This window comes from Sparus aurata, chromosome 12, assembly GCF_900880675.1.
Source record: "Sparus aurata chromosome 12, fSpaAur1.1, whole genome shotgun sequence".
Lineage (NCBI taxonomy): Eukaryota > Metazoa > Chordata > Actinopteri > Spariformes > Sparidae > Sparus > Sparus aurata.
The window spans coordinates 28,424,781-28,447,389 of record NC_044198.1 but is presented as its reverse complement, the minus strand read 5'-3'; the positions used below and the strand labels follow the sequence as shown (position 1 = coordinate 28,447,389).

The 22,609-nt window shown below is 45.2% G+C and overlaps 4 protein-coding genes across 4 annotated transcripts; 1 reads left to right on the top strand and 3 right to left on the bottom strand.

Annotated features, from left to right (window-relative positions):
* Nucleotides 1–458: 458 nt before the first annotated feature.
* On the bottom strand, nt 459–6,070 carry dusp11 (dual specificity phosphatase 11 (RNA/RNP complex 1-interacting)). The gene is made up of 9 exons (XM_030436494.1): nt 5,707–6,070; nt 4,106–4,181; nt 3,877–4,008; nt 3,661–3,784; nt 2,445–2,505; nt 2,325–2,371; nt 2,165–2,240; nt 1,577–1,690; nt 459–1,207 (listed from the first exon to the last, which is right to left on the bottom strand). The coding sequence occupies exons 1-9, from the start codon at nt 5,742–5,744 to the stop codon at nt 793–795; spliced, it is 1,083 nt and encodes a 360-aa protein (XP_030292354.1). The 5' UTR covers nt 5,745–6,070; the 3' UTR covers nt 459–792.
* A 2,279-nt stretch (nt 6,071–8,349) lies between these two features.
* On the top strand, nt 8,350–10,868 carry LOC115593121 (caspase-7-like). The gene is made up of 4 exons (XM_030436497.1): nt 8,350–8,625; nt 9,221–9,384; nt 9,501–9,627; nt 10,310–10,868. The coding sequence occupies exons 1-4, from the start codon at nt 8,409–8,411 to the stop codon at nt 10,624–10,626; spliced, it is 825 nt and encodes a 274-aa protein (XP_030292357.1). The 5' UTR covers nt 8,350–8,408; the 3' UTR covers nt 10,627–10,868.
* Nucleotides 10,869–11,840: 972 nt separating this feature from the next.
* LOC115593122 (tumor necrosis factor-like) lies at nt 11,841–14,209 on the bottom strand. The gene is made up of 4 exons (XM_030436498.1): nt 13,803–14,209; nt 13,652–13,706; nt 12,866–12,931; nt 11,841–12,783 (listed from the first exon to the last, which is right to left on the bottom strand). Exons 1-4 carry the CDS (start codon nt 13,986–13,988, stop codon nt 12,377–12,379), a joined length of 714 nt encoding a protein of 237 aa, XP_030292358.1. The 5' UTR covers nt 13,989–14,209; the 3' UTR covers nt 11,841–12,376.
* Nucleotides 14,210–18,842: 4,633 nt separating this feature from the next.
* LOC115593120 (caspase-3-like) lies at nt 18,843–20,781 on the bottom strand. Its single transcript, XM_030436495.1, has 4 exons — nt 20,491–20,781; nt 20,037–20,200; nt 19,797–19,923; nt 18,843–19,400 (listed from the first exon to the last, which is right to left on the bottom strand). Exons 1-4 carry the CDS (start codon nt 20,705–20,707, stop codon nt 19,084–19,086), a joined length of 825 nt encoding a protein of 274 aa, XP_030292355.1. The 5' UTR covers nt 20,708–20,781; the 3' UTR covers nt 18,843–19,083.
* Nucleotides 20,782–22,609: the final 1,828 nt, after the last annotated feature.

Sequence of the window (22,609 nt, the reverse complement as noted above, 5' to 3'; positions counted from 1 at the left end):
AGATGAATTACAGAGAAGTTAAAGGCACATTTCACAGTTTATATTGACCTGCAGCTGGCGGAGTTAAAGTCTGATCTGCTCTGAAGTAAAACTGAAAACTGTGAATGCAGATTTATTAAAATAAACGATGTTTAATTCGTCTCATGTCGTCCGTCTTCACACATAATGTAGTTTTTAAACTCGGCACTGATTTGATCCAAGAAGATAAAAGTTCTTCTCAGGTGAGAAAATCAGTCCAGTAAGTAGCCTCAGTAATCGATGGTTCTGGTCGGTGTGAACGAGGTTCTGACCGACACACTTCTGGTTTCGGTGATGATCTGAACCCTCACTGAGTGTTTGTGTCTAAACAATAAAACATGCAGTGATGTGAAGCGTCAACAGATCTGCCGTGTAGAGAAACATACGATGACAACATTTATTCTGCTGTCGGAGCAGAAAGAGGAGAAATAACTGCTTCGTTTCTGTCTCAGTCTTTTAATATGATCATCCGGAGCGTCAGAACAGAGTTCATCAACACAGCAATCAAACATTCACACTTCACTCCTGTAAGCAGAGCGACGCTGCAGCAGGGGACAAAACATCAAACTGAGCTGATACCCACTGCTTCAAATAAGCCATCAACTCAGGAAACCTCATTAAAAAACCCAGAAAGCCGCTGTGGTTCTGGACATGTGAGCATTGTTCACTTTTAAAATCTTCAGACACCAGTCGGTGCAGCGCCTCTTTGAACAGGTGAACCCGAGCGGCACATCCATCACCTGTCGCTGTGAGCAGGTTTCAGTCTCCTGGTTTCTAGTAGTAGTCGTACGGGTAGACTCTGTGTGGCTGAGAGTGTCTGTGACCCGCTCTGGGTCCCGCCCACTCCTCCTCCGGTCTGTCAGGTCTGTCAGGTCTGTCAGGTCTGTCATGGCGGCTGGACTCGTTGGTCCAGCGTGGGGCGTAGCGGGAGAGGGGAGGGGAAGGGGGCGCTCTCCTTCTGTCGTCGTACCGGCGAGACGATGAGCTCCACTCCGCCTCCTCTGAGCGGGGAGGTCTCCTCCACGGACTGTCCAGGTGAGGGGCGGTCCATCGGTACGGCGAGCGGAGGGCGGCGCCCACAGGTGGATAGAAAGAAGGTGGAGGTCGTAACGGTGGAGGAGAGAGACGCCCGTTGTTGTGATGATGGTGATGATGTGAGCGATGGATCGTTTCTCTTGGAGGGAAAGACCTGAAATATGAATTAACAAGAGGGAAGTTTTAATAACTAAACAGCAAATGACCCGAAGAAGAAGAAGAAAAAGAAGAAGAAGAAAAAGAAGAAGAAGAAAAGAAGTAGTAGTTAAAGAGTTTTTTTTGAAGAAGTCACTGTCAGCAGAAGATGTTTGTGAACACGCCGTCTATTTCAACTGATCCAACCACTGAACGTGTCACCACAACATCACCAGACTCCATTATCAAATGTAGTGATTTTAAGAGTTGTTTAACGCGGAGAAACTTAACAAACTTTGTGAAACGGCTACAACAAATTCTGAATCATTGGAGCCTTCTTGTAAATTCAGCATTAAATCAAAACATGAAGTGAAGACGGCTTCCGTACCTGTGGTGTCTGGAGTCGTCATGGTGAGGTCGTCTCTCCTCTCTGCTCTCAGACGGACGATGAGCAGCACAACCTCTCATTGGCTCCTGATCCGACTCCTCCATCCCCTCGTTACTGTTAAATTAAAAAACAACAAGGAACAAATCAATCAATTAACGTAAGACTGTCACATCAAACTAGTGCAGACATTTATAATGTAAAGTGATGATTGATGTATGATTTAGGCTTTCAAAGCTCCCATCGGGATGTGAACAGGAAATATGTTGTTGTTGTGGGGAGTTTTTCAGCTTATTTTGGCACATTTGCAGCAATAAAACTTTGCCGAATTCGTCATTAGCAGCTCCTGTTCGCAGTACTGATGGATGAACAGGGAACTGTCACTGGATCACTGTGATACTGAAGAAAACTTAAAATATAAAGATTCTCAGGGGAGTTCTGCAGCTACAGGAGCGTCTATAATTCTCAGTTCTCATTCTGTAAGGAGCCTGATTTTCAACCTCATCTTTCATCTGCTGAGACGGACAATAATTCACTTTCTGTTGTTTTCAGAACAGAAGTTCAGAGTGATCACGTCTCCCTCGGCCTCACCTCCTCTTCCGTCCATGCTGGAGGTCCTTCAGGTAGTTCTGTCTCTCTATCTTGTGGCCTCGCGACAAGTTGAACACTGAGAATCACAGAATATTAAATGTATTTCACCGTCAGTCAGAAAAGAGTCTGAAACATTAAAATAAGAAGCACCGGTACTCACACTCTATGGCCTGTTTAGGATCCATCCCATCGACGTCGATCAGATACCTGCAGGTCAGACACAGCTGTTAGACACCGTTCACACCTGCAGCTCAACCTGACTGATGCACACTGAACACACCTGCAGATCAGGTAGCCGGTCCGGTTCAGACCGTGGGTGCAGTGGACTCCGATCAGCTTGTCTGTGAAGGAAATGACAGTTAACAACAAAAAACCAACAAACACCGACACCACAGAGCATCGACTTGTTGAAAACACAGATGAAGTATTAAAGGTGCAGTGAGAGACGATTCTGAAGCGCTGAAGCTTGTTTCTTTCCAGTGAATCTCACAGTTCAAGTTCAGCTGATGGAGTTTGTGTCAAATCATGAAAATCAGGCGACTAACGACACCTGAAGCTTCCAACATGTCTGCTGCTTCAGAACGGATTCCATCAGCTTTACAGCTAAACTCTCGAAACATCATCAGGAGCAGAAGAGGAGAATAAATACGAGAGCATCTCTTCTGACACCAAGTATAATCTGCAAATTTAACGATTTATCAATATTCACACTGTGACTCGGTTAAATATCAAACATTAAGTTTAAAAAGTGTGTCTCATCACACCAATCGATATCTTATTTCTGAACTTTTTGGAAAACACCCATCAGTTATTCTAAATTATAATAATGCTCAACACCATTTACACATAATGCAGATTATCTGGTTAATAGTAACTGAATCTGTTAATAACTTCAGTTCTGACCAGCTGCTGTGAGTCGTTCAGACCAGCAGGTGTCACTGAGCTGCAGAGTTTAAACCAACAAGGCTTCATCACCTCAAACTGCAGCCGAGAGGCGACAATCTGCAGAGCAAAGTGACAAAACTGCTCATTTTCTATAAACGTGTGTAAAGACACTGCTGGTGTTGTTTAAGGACAAAATTAACAGTAAATGGAAAAATAACAAACTTTTTATTCAAAATACAGTAAAGCAGAGAATGAAGACGTGATTTTGAGTAAAAAGTTTGTTATTTTTTTACTCGCCAATAAGCTCAGCTGTGGACAGAAACTCCTCATTTCTTCGGGCTTTTATTGTGAAACATTATCAGGAACATCTTGTGGAAACTACTTGAACTGTCGCTGCTGCATCGTTTCTCCCGTTGTATCATTTTCATGTTAAACTTGAGAAGAAGACGAGTTGGCACAGTTGTTGTGATGGACTGTAATCCTGCTTCACTCTCTTCACAGGCTCTTATTTTGGGAGGGGTGGTAAAACTTTGTATCACCTGTCTTGTCTGATACTTAAAATCAGACCAGATTAAACATTTCGACCCACCCAGCTCCAGAGAGCTCCTCACCGTTATCTGGGTTGTCTCGTAGAAACTTCCGTACGACGCGTTTGAAGCTCAGGATGGTGTCGTCACTGGGAACCTCATGACCAGCTGTGAAGATCTTCACAAACAGCAGAGAGTCTGGTACGTCCTGAACACAGAGACAGAGACAGAGACAGCGTCTGGTTTAATTAAACTGAAGAGAAAGCTCAGTAAAATGTGTGTGTGTGTGTGTGTGTTTACCTCTAGTTTGTAGTAGCGTGTGGTGAAGGTCAGGTCGATGATCAGACCCAGCTCTTGGTTCTCTCTGTTCAGAGCGTCCAGCAGCTCCCAGGGGCCGAAGACGTCCGAGTGTGGCAGCTGATGGTTCAGAGCCTTAAAGGAAACACACGGCAGCCTCGTGTTCACCGCTCAATCTCGCACACAATCAGAAAACACTCGTCTCACCTGCAGACTTCGTCGAGCCGCTCACCTGTTTCAGAGGCACTTTGAAGGCGATGAATCGAGTCCCGTGAAGTCTTTTCCCCACAGCTTTGTAATCCAGCCACCTGCCGGGAGGAGACACCGGTCAGTGTTGTGTTCAGTGGTTAATCATTCATCATTAATCGATTTAAAATGTCTTAATCGACAATCAGAGACGGGCAGAAATACATAACATGTAAAATATCAAAATAAAACAAGATACTGAGAGCTACATTTTACACAAACTGATATTATAACACTTCAGTCTTTTAGTCGCTCAGTATCGGCTGGATTCTGTTGCCAGGTGATGAAGCTCTGTCATTAAAATGAAGTCATTATTTTGTGTTAACTAGTTTAATAATCAAGTTACTTTGTTTTCTTCATCTGTTCTTTTAGCTCCTAATGTAGCAACTCTGATTTTACATCAAACACAGATCGTGTCAGTGATTGAAACTGTTCTCATGTTATTAATGATTAACTTATAATCGATTAAGGCAGAAACTACTAAACTTTTCATCCTTTGTTGTGGATGAAACATCAAACAACGACAATATCTAAACAACTGATCGATTAATTGGAGGAATTAATCAACTGAGGCTCTGATTACAGACAGATGAAAGAGGTGAGAAGTGAGTGACGGACGGAGAGACAACAGAGAATAATAACTCCACGTGGCGTCTAAGAACTGATGAATGTTGCCTGGAGTCGATGGATTTTTGGTCAAAACAAAAAGCCGTTTACTGATGGAGGTCGTCCAGGAGTGCATGAGCTGAAACCTCCCTTGAGGGGAAATGTTTTCCAAAAATTAAGTTCTTTATTTTAAGACAATTCTTAAAAGGCTATTTCATTTATTTTCACCATTTTATTTTTAAATGTTGCCCTTCTTTTCCTTAGAGAGAGAAGACAATAACACATATCTACAGTATTATATATACATATATCTGTATAATTAAATGTTAAGTCACAATAAATATTGTCAAAATGTTCTTTATTTATTTGATTTGACAGTCAGTTCTTGATTACATGCAGCCGTTGATACTAAGAGGCTGCTTCAGAATATATCACACTTAAATGTGACGTCAGTGCCGACGTGGAGGATTTTTGTTGACAAAGGAAATGATGATTATTTATATTTATTTTTTTAATCTAATTTATTATCATTTATTGTAACAAGCAGAGAAGAAAATAAATCCTGTAATAGTTATTTTTGTGGTAGAAATATCTGTAAGTACACAAATGAAATACTATCAGTGCACAACTGGCAGCTTTACAGTAAAATGTCTCACACACACACAAAGTGTTCGTGTCTGATAAGAAGTATTGACCAACACACGGTGACCTGTCACACATTGATAAGGTCTCAGCTGAGCTCCAGTTTCATTTACAGGGAAACCATTACTGATAAGTTTCGACTCTGCCTGGATACGAAACCGAATTAGATCCCGAATATCACGAATTGTCTTGCAGCTTTATTAAAAGTATTAAAATGAGTGAGTTTAGAGCCTTTAGAACCGGACACACCTCAGACTCAGACTGCAGCTCGTCTTTTACTCCAACAACTAAAGTTAGCTCCACATTAAACACTTCAACGTGTCGGCTTCCGTCGCTCACCTGTCAGGTATCCCGTTCTTCTTGTTGTGTCGAGACATTTTAAAATCCTCCTGTGTTGCTTTCTTTTCTCTCTCTGCCTGTTTTTACCAGCTGAACGTCACCACGTGTACAAAACACACAGCAGCTAGCTTGTTTACAGCTGTAAATATCTAAATATCTAAATGTCGGCCGCCGGGTGAAGTTACCTCCCTCGACACGCGGGCTGCAGCTGCAGGAAGTGACGCTAAAACATTTTAATTTTAAACACTACAAACTATCTCACTATCACGGCGCCCATGATTAAAAACTAACGGGCTGCAAACCTCCGTAAACACAGAGCCGCTGTCTGCCGACGCTGCAGTCGCATGTGGGTGACGTCACGACGCGCCATCTTAAAGCGGCGGAGGACGCCCGGCTGCCACCTGGTGGCCGATGGTGGAGCTGCAGCAGAGAGTGCGCTGCTCAGACTGCAGTGGAGGAGAAGTAACTGAGTACATTTACTCAGAGACTAAAGTACCAATCTGAGAGTTTAATGTCACTTTCTACTCAACTACATTTAAACGTTACATACCAAAAAACTCAGTGTTAGAGACTTTATAGAGTTATAAAGTTAATAATATTTGATGCATTACTTGTTTTTCCCTCCTTCTCTCTTCTTTTTCCTTTGATTTTGTGTTTTAAATGTGTTTTAAAGAGGTCATTTAACACTAAATACTAATCTTGCTTTTATTTTGGGGTCCTATTAGAAGAGGTTTAGATACTTTAATTCTCAATAAACACATTATTATTCTTGTATTCTGCATCGCTGCTTCTTCCTTTTTCCACACTGTGTCCCGACTGCTCCATTTTAGCTACAGAGTGAGACATCTGGCCTCTGTTCCATCTTTGGTGAGGCTTAACGAGCAGGATGTAGCCAATCAGAGGCAGAGTAGGGCAGGGTGAAGCCAGCAAGGTAGTGTGATCTAAAATAACCAGCTGCAGCAGCAGCAGTAGCATCTGTTTGTCTGCCGACTGACTGGAATGGATATATTTCCCAATAAATATGTAAAAATATACATCAGTTACAGAAGTAAAGGCTCGACTGAAAACAGAGTTGGGAGGGTTACTTTTAAAATGGATTCTGATACAGTTACTAATTACCTGCTAAAAAAATGTAGTCAGTGACATTATCACAGTAATAAAGTAACTTGATTACTTTCCATTACTTTTGGATTACTTTTGTTAAATGTATTCCAAGTGGGATTTCTAACAACTTTAGTTACAACTTACTTTGCAGACAAACAAGAAAAAGTTCATCATGTCTCAGTGATATTAATCAAATATAACAAAATACACAATTGTAATTCTGCAGCAGTCTGATATCATTACTGTTGTTACATGTCCAGATGACAGGTACGTGTACTTTGTGATATTTCCAGTGCAGGTGTTTACTCCGTGTTCTCGTGCAGGTGCTCGTCAGGACTCCTGTCAGTTCTTTGCACGCCTCTGAATAATAAGTGAGTGTCTGTAGTGAGTCATGTTGTTTGTGAGCATCAGGAGCTGAAGGCTTTAATAACAGAGCACGAGTCTGAGTGAGTGTTTGTCTGAATGTTTGAACATGTGGAAAGTTACTGATGATGACAGTTCATGTTTCTGCAACCTGTGTGACTTGATTAGCGGACGCGACATCGTGTGAGTCTGTGTGTGTTTCATCGTGTCAAAATGTTGTCCGGCCACACCTCTTCCTCTGTCAGGAACTCACACAGGAGCAGATTTGATAATATAACCAGGTGTTTATTGGCTGGTCTGTCTGATATTGCAGGATATCATCATAAAACTGTACGTGTTTGGAGCTGAGATCAAAATGGAGGCAGCGTTGGACACTACAGAGGTTATGAGGAAGGAAAGAGGTCATTGTCCTCCCAGTTTACAGTCCTGGCACACATTCGTATTAAGTTGTAAATCCTTTTGATCCCTGTCCAATGTAGTGCAGCGAGTGTTGTTTTCACCTGTCTGTCTGCTGTGATCCCATCAGAAGTTGGTCTGAAGTTCTTTTTGTGTCACATTGTTGAGTCCTGTTGATCAGCTGGCTGCAGATTCCCTCCATGACTCAGGCTCAGCTTAGTATCACTGTTTTGAAGTGAAGCTGATTAATCAGAGCTGAGACTCTTTAAAGCCAAGATGGACGAGAAGTCCGTCTGCTGAACTCTTCACTGCAGTGACATCACCTGATTTATATTAAAGGAGCATTCTGTAGTTCAGGTGAAGAAATGTTAATGAGAGAAAAAGATCTTTACCAGCTGTTTTCTGCTGAAACAAACTGAACAAACAAACGGACCTTAGAGGACGACACGACGCAGCTTCATACTGCACTGCTGACATTTACAATGTCCTCCAAAACTACATACTGCTCCTTTAAGTTCTACAGTAGTGAGTGACTGAACGTTGTGGTGACCTGGTCATTTTCATTTTCTTGAGCGTTGTCTTAACTGGAACAGCAGACAGCTGATGGTAACACACCTGATGAAACAGGTGCAGAAGGTTTGCACAGTGACGTTTCCCAGCAGACAGAGGAAACATGTGATTACATCACACATGATTCTTATACGACAAGGAAACTCCATATAAGGTGAGACTGGAGGCGTGTTGCTTCAGACTTAAAAGGAGCACAGAGACACATAAAGAAAAGACACATCCAGGAGAAGAAGAAGAAGAAGAAGAAGCAGAAGCAGAAGAAGAGCAGCATGCTGCAGTGGAGAGGACAGATGGATCACAGCAGGGAGTGTAACAGGGCGGTGTTGGTGTCGGTGGCTAAGTTTGATTATGGGGTGGATCTGGACAAGAGGTCTGGAGCCAAGAAGGACGTGAAGGAACTCCACCGCACCCTCAGCAAACTGGGCTTCAAGGTGGACATCCACAACGACCTGAGCGCAGACGAGATCTATGAGCTGTTTCACAAAGGTAACACACACAACACACACTCTGTTACTGTGCAGAGGATTATTATTAGACTTGTTATATATATATAATATAATAATAAGTGTGCTCTTGTGGATCTCTGGTAAAAGTTTCCTTCCTTCCTTTGTGTTTGAACCCAGAGAGAGTCTGTGCTCGCCTGTTGTCAGCCTCTCAGCTGACTGACATCAGTGTGACACAACAAATACGTCACAAGTCAAATCCTGCAAACGTCACCAACCTTTGAGCCTTTCCTTTAAAACTGAACGTAGCAGACAGACTTCATCTTTACAGGACGTCTGAACTCTGCTGGAAGATTTATTTATTGTCATCAAACCTAAAAAATGAGCACAAACTAAAGTCTGAGTCCAAAATAATAATGAATGACTGCTGTGTCTCAGTTCATAATAATGAATGAACACGGCCTGTGTTCAGAGGACAGACACACAGATATCAGACAGGCTGAAGGTTGATGTCCAGTTTTATAGCTGATTATCTTTAATAGATAAAGTGGAGAACACCACGTGATTATTGGTTATTATGCCATCCAGCTCTGATGGAGACGTGTGTGTGTGTGTGTGTGTGTGTGTGTGTGCTGCAGAGAGCCGGCAGCCTGTGAAGGACTGTTTTCTGGCCGTCCTGTCGTCTCACGGGGAGGAGGGCTGTGTGTTTGGAGCCGATGGGAAACCCGTCCAACTGTCGCGGATATTCTCGTATTTCGACAACGAATCGATGGAGAAAAAGGCCAAAGTGTTCCTGGTGCAGGTGAGCAGCAGTAGGTGGAGGAGGAGGAGGAGGAGGTGACAAACACAGCACAGAGATGAAGGTCAGGTTCACATCAGGCTCAGTGCTTCACGGTTGTTGTTGTTGCGTCTCTGCAGGCCTGTCGAGGAGACGCTCTGGATGATGGTGTGGAGGTGGATTCAGCTGATGACAGCACAGAGAGCAGCTTCCTGCAGTATCTGTCACTTCCTGTAGATGCAGCTGTGATGTACGCCACAGCACCAGGTGAGCACCTGTCCTGAACCTCTACAGAACCTGTAGACCATCAACACGGGCCAGTAAAACCCTCATCAACCCTAATCACGCTACAGAACCTCTTCAGGGACTTAAATGTCCTGAACTACACTTACAGCCTCCTAACTGACCACAGCAACCTGAAAGAGCCACAAGAACTTTATCAGTGACTACTAGAACCTCCTCAAGTACCTATAGAACCTCCTCAAGTACCTGTAGAACCTCCTCAAGTACCTGTAGAACCTCCTCGAAAGCCTTTAAGTCCAGCCAAGACATTAGAACCTCATCAATAACCACTAAAACTTACTAAACAACCCGTAGAACCTCCTTGATGACATCAACACCCTGTTAAAGATTGATAGTTGATGATTGATGGTTGATGATTGATGGTTGATGATTGATAGTTTATGGCTGATGGTTGATGGTTGATGATTGATGGTTGATGATTGATAGTTTATGGCTGATGGTTGATGGTTGATGATTGATGGTTGATGATTGATAGTTTATGGTTGGTGGTTGATGGTTGATGATTGATAGTTGATGGTTGATAGTTGATGGTTGGTGGTTGATGGTTGATTGATAGTTGATGGCTGATGTTTGATGGTTTGATCAGTGTGTTTGGTTCTGGATCTTCTCCTCTGTCTAACCCGTCTCCCCTCCGTACTCTCTTCAGGTTACAGAGCCTTCAGGCACCCCCTCAATGGTTCCGTCTTCCTCCAGATGTTCTGCACTTTATTACAGGAGGAAGGCTTTCGGAACCTGGAGCTGACCCGCCTGATGACCCGCCTCTCCCACAGGGTGGCCTACACCTTCAAGGCCAAAGGTCGTGACCTGGGCGGGAAGAAAGAGATGCCGTGCCTCGTGACACGACTGACCAGAGAAGTGTTCCCGTTCGCCGAGCCGGGGAAAGACAGCGGGTCTGCCGGGCTCTCGGCCATGTCACTGGTCCACAACGACAACACCCGGACACGGACTCACTCCATCAGCTAGACTGCAGCAGGCCAGAGGACGTGACTGCGTCTGAATGTATGAGGACGATAATTATCAGCAGGAATGTAGATGGACAAGAGATTAGATCCAGAAGAAAGTCCAAAGATGTCACCAAGGAAACAGCTGCTGAGATATTCTGCTGATGTTGTACAGAACTGTGGAACCAGTCGGGTTCTGCTCACATGTCATCTGTCATGTATTTATTCATGTTTCTGTTTGTAAATAAAGAAGGATTTAATGTACAGAGTGTTTCAGCTTCCTTCTGTCTGCTCTCTGTGACAGAACAACACGTCCATCAGAACCTCTGAACCCGCTCCAGGTTGTTTCAGAGAGGTGAAGCTCTCAGTCTGTCAGAACAGAACTGAAAGTATCCAGCGGACCTGTGACTGGAAACACGACTGATTCCACACCTGACTTCACACCTGTATTACATCATCACCTGGCTACGTGCAGACTGCAGGCAGACTGAAAGCAGATCATTGACGAGGTCGATGAGCCTGATTACACGTCGGCGAGATAAGCCGACCTTCTGATTGTCGTGTGTCAGTTTCTCTTTGGCATTCAGACCTTTAAAGGAGCAGTACGTAGTTTTATAGAAGAAATTCAAACTGACTATATTAACACTTACAATATTAATGAGGTAATAACACAAACTTTGCTCCATCAGTGAACAAACAAGCTGCTCTCAGAGGAGAATAAGGTCCTAGTTGATAGAGAGGTGGCAGGGTCCGCCACATATAAACACAGTAACAGAGCATAAAGTTTGTCGGTTGCTTATTGAGTTTGTTTGAGCCAGTGAGGATCTTTCTCTTCTTCAGAGTGTACCTTTAACATTTAGGACATTTTTATAGAAGACTATCAATATGTGTGATAAACATTCAGAATTATAATCATTAAAAAGTTTTATATGTGGGATTCCTCTGAGTTCCATGAGAGGTCGCTCATGTTCAGCTGGTGGTATGAGAACCACAGTTAGTGGCTTTATCATTGTGTATTTAATGACAGCATCACAGTTCTGACCAGTTTAAATAGATTTAATATAAAAAGCCTGATGACGTTGCAAAATGAAAATAAATGTTGGTATAAAACACCTTTACATGTTGCAGCAGCGAGCTCATATTTTAAAAAAAATAACAGAAAGCAATCACAACTCAGAAGCTTCACCTGAAGATTTTAATTCATTTTACTTGTACAAGATTAAAAACAAATTACAATTTGGTATAAAACCGCGATTTAAAGCTGCTGTTTGTAAAAACTTTTCTTACAAACAGCACTTTAAAAAAAGTCAAAACATTTCAATTAAAAGTCAAATTAAAAAGCTCAGATGCTGTGAAACCGTGAAAGACCGAACCAATGATTAAACACAAATAAATCAATCAATGTTTTGATTCACTCGGCTGAAGATTCAAATAAGTCCTGACAGGATCAAGTATCTGTGACTCGAGTTAAACCTCTTTAAAGTATCAGTACTTTAACTTGATAATAATCTGGTGTAACTTCCTGTTTTGGACCCTGGGCCGTAGAATACAAAGTATGTGACAAACATTAAAGCGCTGAAGAAACTAACCTGCAATCAAACATGTCTTCTGAGTGATCAAACAAAAGCAAGATACTGAAATTATATTCACACATTCAGAACAGATCAAACAAACTTACTTTTCTTTCCTTTCTGTTGACTCTAATCCTCGTCTGTAGATTCACTTACACTGACACCTATACACAAAAACACACATCGAGCCTCCAGCAGAGCTCAAACTGCGAACGCACCAAAGAAAGTCTTGCCGCTGTCGGTCTGGACATCCAGGGTCCAGTAGAACGTGGTCTCCAGTCGGTCTCCCTCCTTCAGCTGAAACACTCCTCCGAGGTAAATGGGCTCGAAGACCTTGACCTCTCCGTTCTGCCTGTTGGTGTCTTGGCACACCGACTTGCTGGAGAACATCAACGTACGGGGAGCATCGAAGGAGTCGGAGTAGCGTAAGATCTTTTGGCTTACGTACGCGTCGTAACTGCAGGTGACTCCGAACACCGCCTGGCTGTAGAGGAAGTACAGGCCACTTTCTGGAATGACGATGGCGTTGTTCACCAGTCGGAGGCCACCCTGGGCGAACGCATCGCCGCCGCTGTCTCGCCACATCAACTCATCGTCTTTGGAGAAACCTGCAGAAAGAGTTTGGAGAAACACTGAGACACTGAGAGTCTCTGAGACATGAGGACCAAGTCAGGTCAGGATGTCGCTCACCTTCCACTTCCAGGTGGACGGCTGCTTTCTCTCTGATGATGACGCTCGCCATCGTGGAGCTGGAATCTGAGGAGAGGAAGACGAAAGTGAGTGCGTCTCAAACACTTAACACAGCGTCACATTTGTAAATCTGGCAGAAATATAATCTACACACTCATGAGTACGACTGTATGTCATGAAACTGTACATTTATGAACCGAGCGGCGGCTGCAGGGAGGATGTCTGAGCTTCTTCAGAGGAGCATCTGAAGGCCGATTACATCACAACCTGAAGGCTCCTCCAGATGCTCCTTCTTCTCCCTGTTTCTGGAGGATGCACCGCTACGATCCTTCGTGGCCTCACATATCTCAAGATTCTTTACACGCCCGAAAAAGAAGAAAGAAAGAGAGAAAATGGCGACATCACGTGGCGTAGATCGCCACTTTCGCGGGCCTGGGTGGCAGAAATTGTGACGAAGAGTAAGAGTAAGAGTAAAACATCTGGTGACACAACCAGGAAATGCTCTAAAGACTAGACCGTCACATTTAACAATGGCTGACGAGGTTAACAAGGTCTCTCTGAAGGACTCGCCTTCAAAGACCACAAAGGCCGAGTCCTTCAGAGGATGCAGACCCTGACCCTGCAGCATTAACTTCAGTAGAAGCAGGAAGACTTATGTTACAAATAAACAGAGACGGTCCAGGTTGTGCTGAGTGTCACATAAAAACATGATAACTGTGTTAATGAACACCTGAGACCTGCAGATAACATCGAGTGTCACCAACAAAGCGCTCAGTGTTGACTCACATGTTCTCTCAGCAGTGACTTTGTTGGTTGGTACTTCAGTTCGGCCTAGCTGTGTCTGTAAGGAGGTGACAGAAGGGATTACACACATTTATTCTTCTTTTTGTCAGAATTCACAGGTTTTAAAAGATGACTGATGGAAGCGGCTCCTCACCGTCACATCCGGCCCTCTAGTGCAGTACCAGACGAGCAGCCCGGTGCATCCGATACCAAGAAGAGCCACCAAGAGAACAGCTGCAGACAGCTGCAGCCTCAACCCTGAGGACGACTTCTGACCCGCCACAAACACAGACCGCTCCTCCAAACCCACCACCTCCGCCGTGTTCTCACTCACTGCCATCCCGCAGAGACAAGTCCTGCAGAGACGAGTCCCGAAGAGACGAGTCCCGTAGAGACGTGTCCCGTAGAGACGAGTCCCGCAGAGACGAGTCCCGAAGAGACGAGTCCAGTAGAGACGAGTCCCGCAGAGACGAGTCCCGAAGAGAAGAGTCCCGCAGAGACGAGTCCCGCAGAGACGTGTCCCGCAGAGACGTGTCCCACAGAGACGAGTCCCGAAGAGACGAGTCCCGTAGAGACGAGTCCCGCAGAGACGAGTCCCGCAGAGACGAGTCCCGAAGAGAGGAGTCCCGAAGAGAGGAGTCCTGTAGAGACGAGTCCCGCAGAGACGAGTCCTGAAGAGAGTAGTCCTGAAGAGAGGAGTCCTGTAGAGACGAGTCCTGCAGAGACGAGTCCTGAAGAGAGGAGTCCCGAAGAGAGGAGTCCTGTAGAGACGAGTCCTGCAGAGACGAGTCCTGAAGAGAGGAGTCCCGAAGAGAGGAGTCCCGTAGAGACGAGTCCCGCAGAGACGAGTCCCGAAGAGAGTAGTCCCGAAGAGAGGAGTCCCGTAGAGACGAGTCCCACAGAGACGAGTCCCGAAGAGAGGAGTCCCGAAGAGAGGAGTCCTGTAGAGAGGAGTCCTGTAGAGACGAGTCCTGCAGAGACGAGTCCTGAAGAGAGGAGTCCTGAAGAGAGGAGTCCTATAGAGACGAGTCCTGCAGAGACGAGTCCTGAAGAGAGGAGTCCTGAAGAGAGGAGTCCTGTAGAGACGAGTCCTGCAGAGACGAGTCCTGAAGAGAGGAGTCCTGAAGAGAGGAGTCCTGAAGAGAGGAGTCCTGTAGAGACGAGTCCTGTAGAGACGAGTCCTGCAGAGACTAGTCCTGAAGAGAGGAGTCCTGAAGAGAGGAGTCCTGAAGAGAGGAGTCCTGAAGAGAGGAGTCCTGTAGAGACGAGTCCTGCAGAGACGAGTCCTGAAGAGAGTAGTCCTGAAGAGAGGAGTCCTGTAGAGACGAGTCCTGCAGAGACGAGTCCTGAAGAGAGGAGTCCTGAAGAGAGGAGTCCTGTAGAGACGAGTCCTGCAGAGACGAGTCCTGAAGAGAGGAGTCCTGCAGAGACGAGTACTGAAGAGAGGAGTCCTGCAGAGACGAGTACTGAAGAGACGAGTCCTGCAGAGACGAGTCCTGAAGAGAGGAGTCCTGAAGAGAGGAGTCCTGAAGAGAGGAGTCCTGTAGAGACGAGTCCTGCAGAGACGAGTACTGAAGAGAGGAGTCCTGCAGAGACGAGTACTGAAGAGACGAGTCCTGCAGAGACGAGTCCTGAAGAGACGAGTCCTGAAGAGAGGAGTCCTGAAGAGAGGAGTCCTGTAGAGACGAGTCCTGCAGAGACGAGTCCTGAAGAGAGGAGTCCTGTAGAGACGAGTACTGAAGAGAGGAGTCCTGCAGAGACGAGTACTGAAGAGACGAGTCCTGTAGAGACGAGTACTGCAGAGACGAGTACTGCAGAGACGAGTCCTGTAGAGACGAGTCCTGAAGAGAGGAGTCCTGAAGAGACGAGTCCTGCAGAGACGAGTCCTGTAGAGACGAGTCCTGTAGAGACGAGTCCTGAAGAGAGGAGTCCTGAAGAGAGGAGTCCTGTAGAGACGAGTCCTGAAGAGACGAGTCCTGCAGAGACGAGTCCTGAAGAGAGGAGTCCTGTAGAGAGGAGTCCTGAAGAGACGAGTCCTGCAGAGACGAGTCCTGCAGAGAGGAGTCCTGAAGAGAGGAGTCCTGTAGAGACGAGTACTGAAGAGAGGAGTCCTGAAGAGACGAGTACTGCAGAGACGAGTACTGCAGAGACGAGTCCTGTAGAGACGAGTACTGCAGAGACGAGTACTGAAGAGAGGAGTCCTGAAGAGACGAGTCCTGAAGAGAGGAGTCCTGTAGAGACGAGTCCTGTAGAGACGAGTCCTGTAGAGACGAGTCCTGCAGAGACGAGTCCTGAAGAGAGGAGTCCTGAAGAGAGGAGTCCTGAAGAGACGAGTCCTGAAGAGAGGAGTCCTGTAGAGACGAGTCCTGCAGAGACGAGTCCTGCAGAGACGAGTCCTGAAGAGACGAGTCCTGAAGAGAGGAGTCCTGCAGAGAAGAGTTTCTGTTTCCGTCTGTTTCTGTGTTTGTGTTGCTGACGTCGAAATGAACTTCAGCCACAGAGCTCAGGTTTTAACTGCAGGAAGAAACTGGTGATGGGCAGGACACACACACACACACACACCACACACACACCACACACACACACCACACACACACACCACACACACACACACACAAACACCACACACACACCACACACACACCACACACACACACCACACACACACACACACACAAACACCACACACACACCACACACACACACCACACACACACACACCACACACACACCACACACACACACACCACACACACCACACACACACACACCACACACACACACAGCAGGCTACAGTTTGAGGTGAGTTGTGGGTAACAGCATTACACAACACTTAACTTATGTAACTTTACCTTTAAAAATGTATCCGGATACAGGCACTATTACCTGTTGAAAATGTAATCTGAGTATCACAGTGTTAAAGTAATGTACCTTGATTACCAAACATCTGCCGGTAAAGAGAACAACATGACTTTTACACTCAGTGTTTCAGTTCTGAGTGTCTTCAGTAAGAACATGATGTGTTGTCATGGTTACACATATAATATCATTCTGTATTTAAACGTGTCATCCTGTTAGTAGTTACAGTTATTAAACACTGCGCAGGAGGACGAATGTCTGCTGGTACGAAGAATCTAGATTGTGGGGTTTTTTTTATGGTTATCAGAATATTGACCTCGTATCAACCGTAATTACTCAGAAGCCGGGACGTATCGAAACGATCAGAACGTAGGAGGAACAAACAGGTTTAGTTTAGTCCGTTAACTGTGAGATAATCAAACCAAACTGTCCTGGTGTCAGAAGGTGGAGGTGTCAGAGCACACGCTTCAGTTTGAGCACGACTGAAGTCTGATGACAAACTAATAAAATGAAGCCTCAGATAGAAACGTCTCTGGTGATCTCGGTCCACTGAAGTAGAACCGTCAGAATCACTTTGGCTCCAAATGAAAACATGACTTAAACCTTGATCGGACTCTCATATCTCATCAGACCACTTCCTGTCAGTTTCCTCTGGAGGTTTCAAGTGAACTCTATCCGTGGTCGCGTGTTTTTCTTTTCTTTCTGGGGTTTAAGTTTAATTAATTTCTTCAGGTATTTGCAGATATCTGAGTGTGATTAAATGTAACAGTGGTGGATTAACACTGTAATATAGAGGCTTCAGCTCTCCGTGTGGGTCGTTGTTATAACGAGCTGTTTATCAAACCAGTTACTAAATTTCAAAATAAATAACAAGAGAAAGAAAAGAAGAGAAGCCGGGCAGTCGTACGACGGCTGGAAGAAGAAAACATTGACCAGAACAAACTGTCAAAAACTGAGGTGTGATCGCTGCAGATCAGTTCAAACCGACACTCAGCGGTTTATAACGTGATTGAAATCAGATTCCTGCAAACGCCTCTCAGTCCGGACGCTCAGGACGCTCCTATCAGATATCACAGCATCTCGTTCTGTGACGCAAAGCAATGAACTTTCTAGTTCATTGCTTTGCAACAGAGCAGCATGAAGACCTGTGAGCGTCCACGGCAACGTGACAGAGGGAGGGATCTTCATTTCTCTTGTTTCTGTGTTCGTCATCAGCGTACTGTTACGTCCCTTTGCTGCTGTCCAGGGGGAACAGGGACAAAGCAAGGATTCAGACAAGACAAAGTTAACGGTTCAAGAACAATTCTTTAATGAGGATGAACTTTACTCACAACTGGGTTTACAAAATGTGGGGGAGGAAAGGAGGGAGGTGGAGCACCAAAGCAATGAAACCAATAAAACAAGACAAGGCCTACACTAAGTCTCAGTCAAAACACAGACAATATCCTGTCTTATAAAAAAGAAAGTGTTCAAAACAACTGCCAGAACGATACACGAGTGGCATCCATCCACAGCTAAACTAGTGTTTTTAGACAGAGTTTACTACGTCATGACATGTACAGGACACCCCAACTTACCTAACTCCTTCTCCTACCACACACCTTTAAAGATCCAAAACAAAAACCAAGTCTGCCAGAGAATCTGTATCATGTGAGGACCAAAACGAGAGAGAGCGAGCTCCTCAGACAGGCTCCCTGTTATCGGGCCTCCAGTCAGGTGATTTGAAACTCAAACACAGAAGGAGGCGGTGGCTTCACGGCCTGACAGGTGCAGCTCATCACCTTGGGAGAAAGAAAACAAACCAAGTACATAGAGACCGACGCCTACATCGATACCATCGATACCATCGGTACCACGGCGTCTCATGCAGACACGCTGCTGTCGTCTGGTCTCTAAATCTGTCTGATCACTGACAAATAACAGAGCAGACGGTCGTAATTATCTGCTTTCAGTCTGCCTGCAGTCTGCACGTAGCCAGGTGATGATGTAATGCAGGTGTGAAGTCAGGTGTGGTATCAGTCATGTTTCCAGTCTCAGGTCTGCTAAATACTTTCAGTTCTGATGAAGTTCTGTGACTTCCTGCAGCGACTTCATGATGTCAGGACAGACTGAGAGCTTCACATCTTTGAAACATTTCACCTGAATCTGCTTCACTCACTGACTGGACTTCCTCTCCTGCTCACCAGCAGGCAGACATGATGCCAGGAGTGTGTTAATCTGGATCAGAGGTGCTGATCAACATCTACTGATTGAGGCCGGACTGGACTGGGTTCAGTGGTTCTGATGGACGTGTTGTTCCGTCACAGAGAGCAGACAGAAGGAAGCTGAAACACTCTGTACATTAAATCCTTCTTTATTTACAAACAGAAACATGAATAAATACATGACAGGTGACATGTGGCCGGAACCCGACCGGCTCCAGAGTTCTGTACAACATCAGCAGAATATCTCAGCAGCTGTTTCCTTGATGACATCTTTAGACTTTCTGGATCTAATCTCTTGTCCATCTACTTTCCTGCTGATAATTATCGTCCTCATACATTCAGACGCAGTCACGTCCTCTGGCCTGCTGCAGTCTAGCTGATGGAGTGAGTCCGTGTCCGGGTGTTGTCATTGTGGACCAGTGATGTGGCCGAGAGCCCGGCGGACCCTCTGTCTTTCTTCGGCTCGGCGAACGGGAACACTTCTCTGGTCAGTCGTGTCACGAGGCACGGCATCTCTTTCTTCCCGCCCAGGACGCGACCTTTGGCCTGGAAGGTGTAGGCCACCCTGTGGGAGAGGCGGGTCATCAGGCGGGTCAGCTCCAGGTTCCGAAAGCCTTCCTCCTGTAACAAAGTGCAGAAAGTCTGGAGGAAGACGGAACCATTGTGGGGGTGCATGAAGGCTGCGTAACCTGAGGAGAGGACGGAGGGGAGACGGGTTAGACAGAGGAGAAGATCCAGAACCAAACACACTGATCAAACCATCAACCATCAATCTTTAACAGGGTGTTGAGGTCATTAAGGAGGTTCAACGGGTCATTTAGTAAGTTTTAGAGGGTATTGATGAGGTTCTTATGACTTGGCTTGACTTTGAGGAGGTTCTACAGGTACTTGAGGAGGTTCTAGTCGTCACTGATAAAGTTCTTGTGGCTCTTTCAGGTTGCTGTGGTCAGTTAGGAGGCTGTAAGTGTAGTTCAGGACATTTAAGTCCCTGAAGAGGTTCTGTAGCGTGATTAGGGTTGATGAGGGTTTTACTGGCCTGTGTTGATGGTCTACAGGTTCTGTAGAGGTTCAGGACAGGTGCTCACCTGGTGCTGTGGCGTACATCACAGTTGCATCTACAGGAAGTGACAGATACTGCAGGAAGCTGCTCTCTGTGCTGTCATCAGCTGAATCCACCTCCACAGTAGGATCCAGAGCGTGTCCTCGACAGGCCTGCAGAGACACAACAACAACCGTGAAGCACTGAGCCTGATGTGAACCTGACCTTCATCTCTGTGCTGTGTTTGTGACCTCCTCCTCCTCCTCCTCCACCTACTGCTGCTCACCTGTACCAGGAACACTTTGGCCTTTTTCTCCATCGATTCGTTGTCGAAATACGAGAATATCCGCGACAGTCTGACGGGTTTCCCATCGGCTCCAAACACACAGCCCTCCTCCCCGTGAGACGACAGGACGGCCAGAAAACAGTCCTTCACAGGCCGCCGGCTCTCTGCAGCACACACACACACACACGTCTCCATCAGAGCTGGATGGCATAATAACCTATAATCACGTCTTGTTCTCCACTTTATCTATTAAAGTTAATCAGCTATAAAATTGGACATCCACCTTCAGCCTGTCTGATATCTGTGTGTCTGTCCTCTGAACTTTTACCAGAGATCCACAAGAGCACACTTATTATTATATCATATATATACAACAAGTCTGTGCTCCCATCAGTCAGTGAACACATCACTACACACAGAGACACAGTAACAGAGTGTGTGTTGTGTGTGTTACCTTTGTGAAACAGCTCATAGATCTCGTCTGCGCTCAGGTCGTTGTGGATGTCCACCTTGAAGCCCAGTCTGCTGAGGGTGCGGTGGAGTTCCTTCACGTCCTTCTTGGCTCCGGGCCTCCTGTTCAGATCCACCCCATAATCAAACTGAGCCACCGACACCAACACTGCCCTGTTACACTCCCTGCTGTGATCCATCTGTCCTCTCCACTGCAGCATGCTGCTCTACTTCTGCTTCTTCTTCTGCTTCTTCATGTGTCTGTTTCGTCTCCAACAGACGTTTTATCTGCGATGAAGTTCAGGCGTGGCTATTCCATATATGGTAATATGGCATTCCTTCTCAGACAGGAACAGGAACATTGGATCGCGTGTGTTTATGTAACACGGTGTTGCGTCACTGTCTTTTTCCTACAGGTGCTGAGAAACAACGCTGGGTGTTCCTCAGGTGTTTCATGTGAGTCAACGCACCATAAAAAAACTGGATTTTCACAGTCATGACCTGCTTCCTTCAAGTCCACGAAGAGACGAGTGAATTCCAAGCATGTCTGAACGCAGCTGAAGTCTGCAGTGACGCAAACAATCGACGTGATAAGAAAACGAAAGGAAATCAACAGAAAACATCTGAAAAGTTTGTTTGGTGCATTAAGGCAGTTTACAACACAAACCCTGCTTTTACATTAAAGACTGAGTCTCAGTGATCTGCTGACATCAGACAGAACGACACTCCATCTGCAGGGACACTCTGTGCTTTTACTTTTAACACTTTCAGGTACATTTCCACAATAATACCTGCATATTTCTACATGAGCAACACTTTCAATGCAGGACTTTTACTTGTCAGTTAGTATTTTGCATTTTTCTGATAATCCATCTGTACTGTTACTCTGTTTAAATCTAGATTTTTTTTTATTTTGACTTGTACCTCAGTATTTCTGTGATGTGGTTTCACTACTTCTGCTTTAGTAAAAGATTTGAGTGCTTCTTCCAGCAGTGAACCTGCAGGTCTGAGTGTGGCGTTTCAGGTATCTGAATGGCAACACATTCTGATCTTTGATTTTACCTAGATTAGATTTAACGATAATTGTTTTTTCCCTTTGTGAGTGAAGGAATGTAGACAGAGTGAGGCTTAAAGCTCCAAGGGTCCCGGAGTTGTTCTTCAGCTGGGAGTGTGTTAAAGGTTAACAGGCCATAAAGTACTAAACTGAGTTTGGCCACCAAGCCAAATGGTGGGAGATGCCGTTTATGTTCCTGTAGAAGGACAGAAAGCTCATTTTGGGGAGAAGACCTACGGTTGACCGCAGCCAAGTTAGATGAGCTATGGGAGATGATCAGGGAGACAGGTCAACTCCGCTTTTAGTCCATTGGATAATTTACCAAAGTGACCAATTAGAAGAAGTGGGTGTGTACTGGAAAAGGGACTCTAAAAACCCTTGCATAGGAAGAGAAGCAATGGTGGCATTTGGTAGATCTCCTACGATCGAAGGCTTTATAGGAGTTCTGATAGAGCAGAGGGCGAAGCATTTTGGCATTGCTTTTGCCAGAGATTTGATAATATCAGAATGTGGCCGATTCTGATTCGGACGCGGGCTTGAGATCTGTTTCAATAAAGATTGCTCTATCATTCCACCCAGTCTTGCCTACGCAGAATTATTTTATCATCAAACTACACACCGACACCTTTTGATGAAGAGAGCCCAGAAACCACACATTAATATAGACAAACTGCTGTGTTTGGGCAAAAAGGTGAAGACCAAAATGCAGCAACACATCAGAGGGAAACAGGACTGAGAACTAAAGATGAGCTGTACAACAACAAGCAAAGTTCAAATCAGGAAAACACAAAAAGCACAAAAACAGACACACACACACACACACACACACACACCCTGGTAGTCACCTAGCTCCATAATATAACTGGTAAAAATATAAGAATTTCATGCATCGGCTTACAGTGTAAAAATGGTTGAATCTGGTGAAATACAGTAAAAATGTTAAATATCACTAGTTTCCTTCAAAATGACATGCTGACATTACAGAATGCACAGTTTTATACTGTAATGGCAGTGAGATTAAAAAATGTGGTTTTCATTGAAGTCAATGAGGCATTTTTGGCCACGAAGG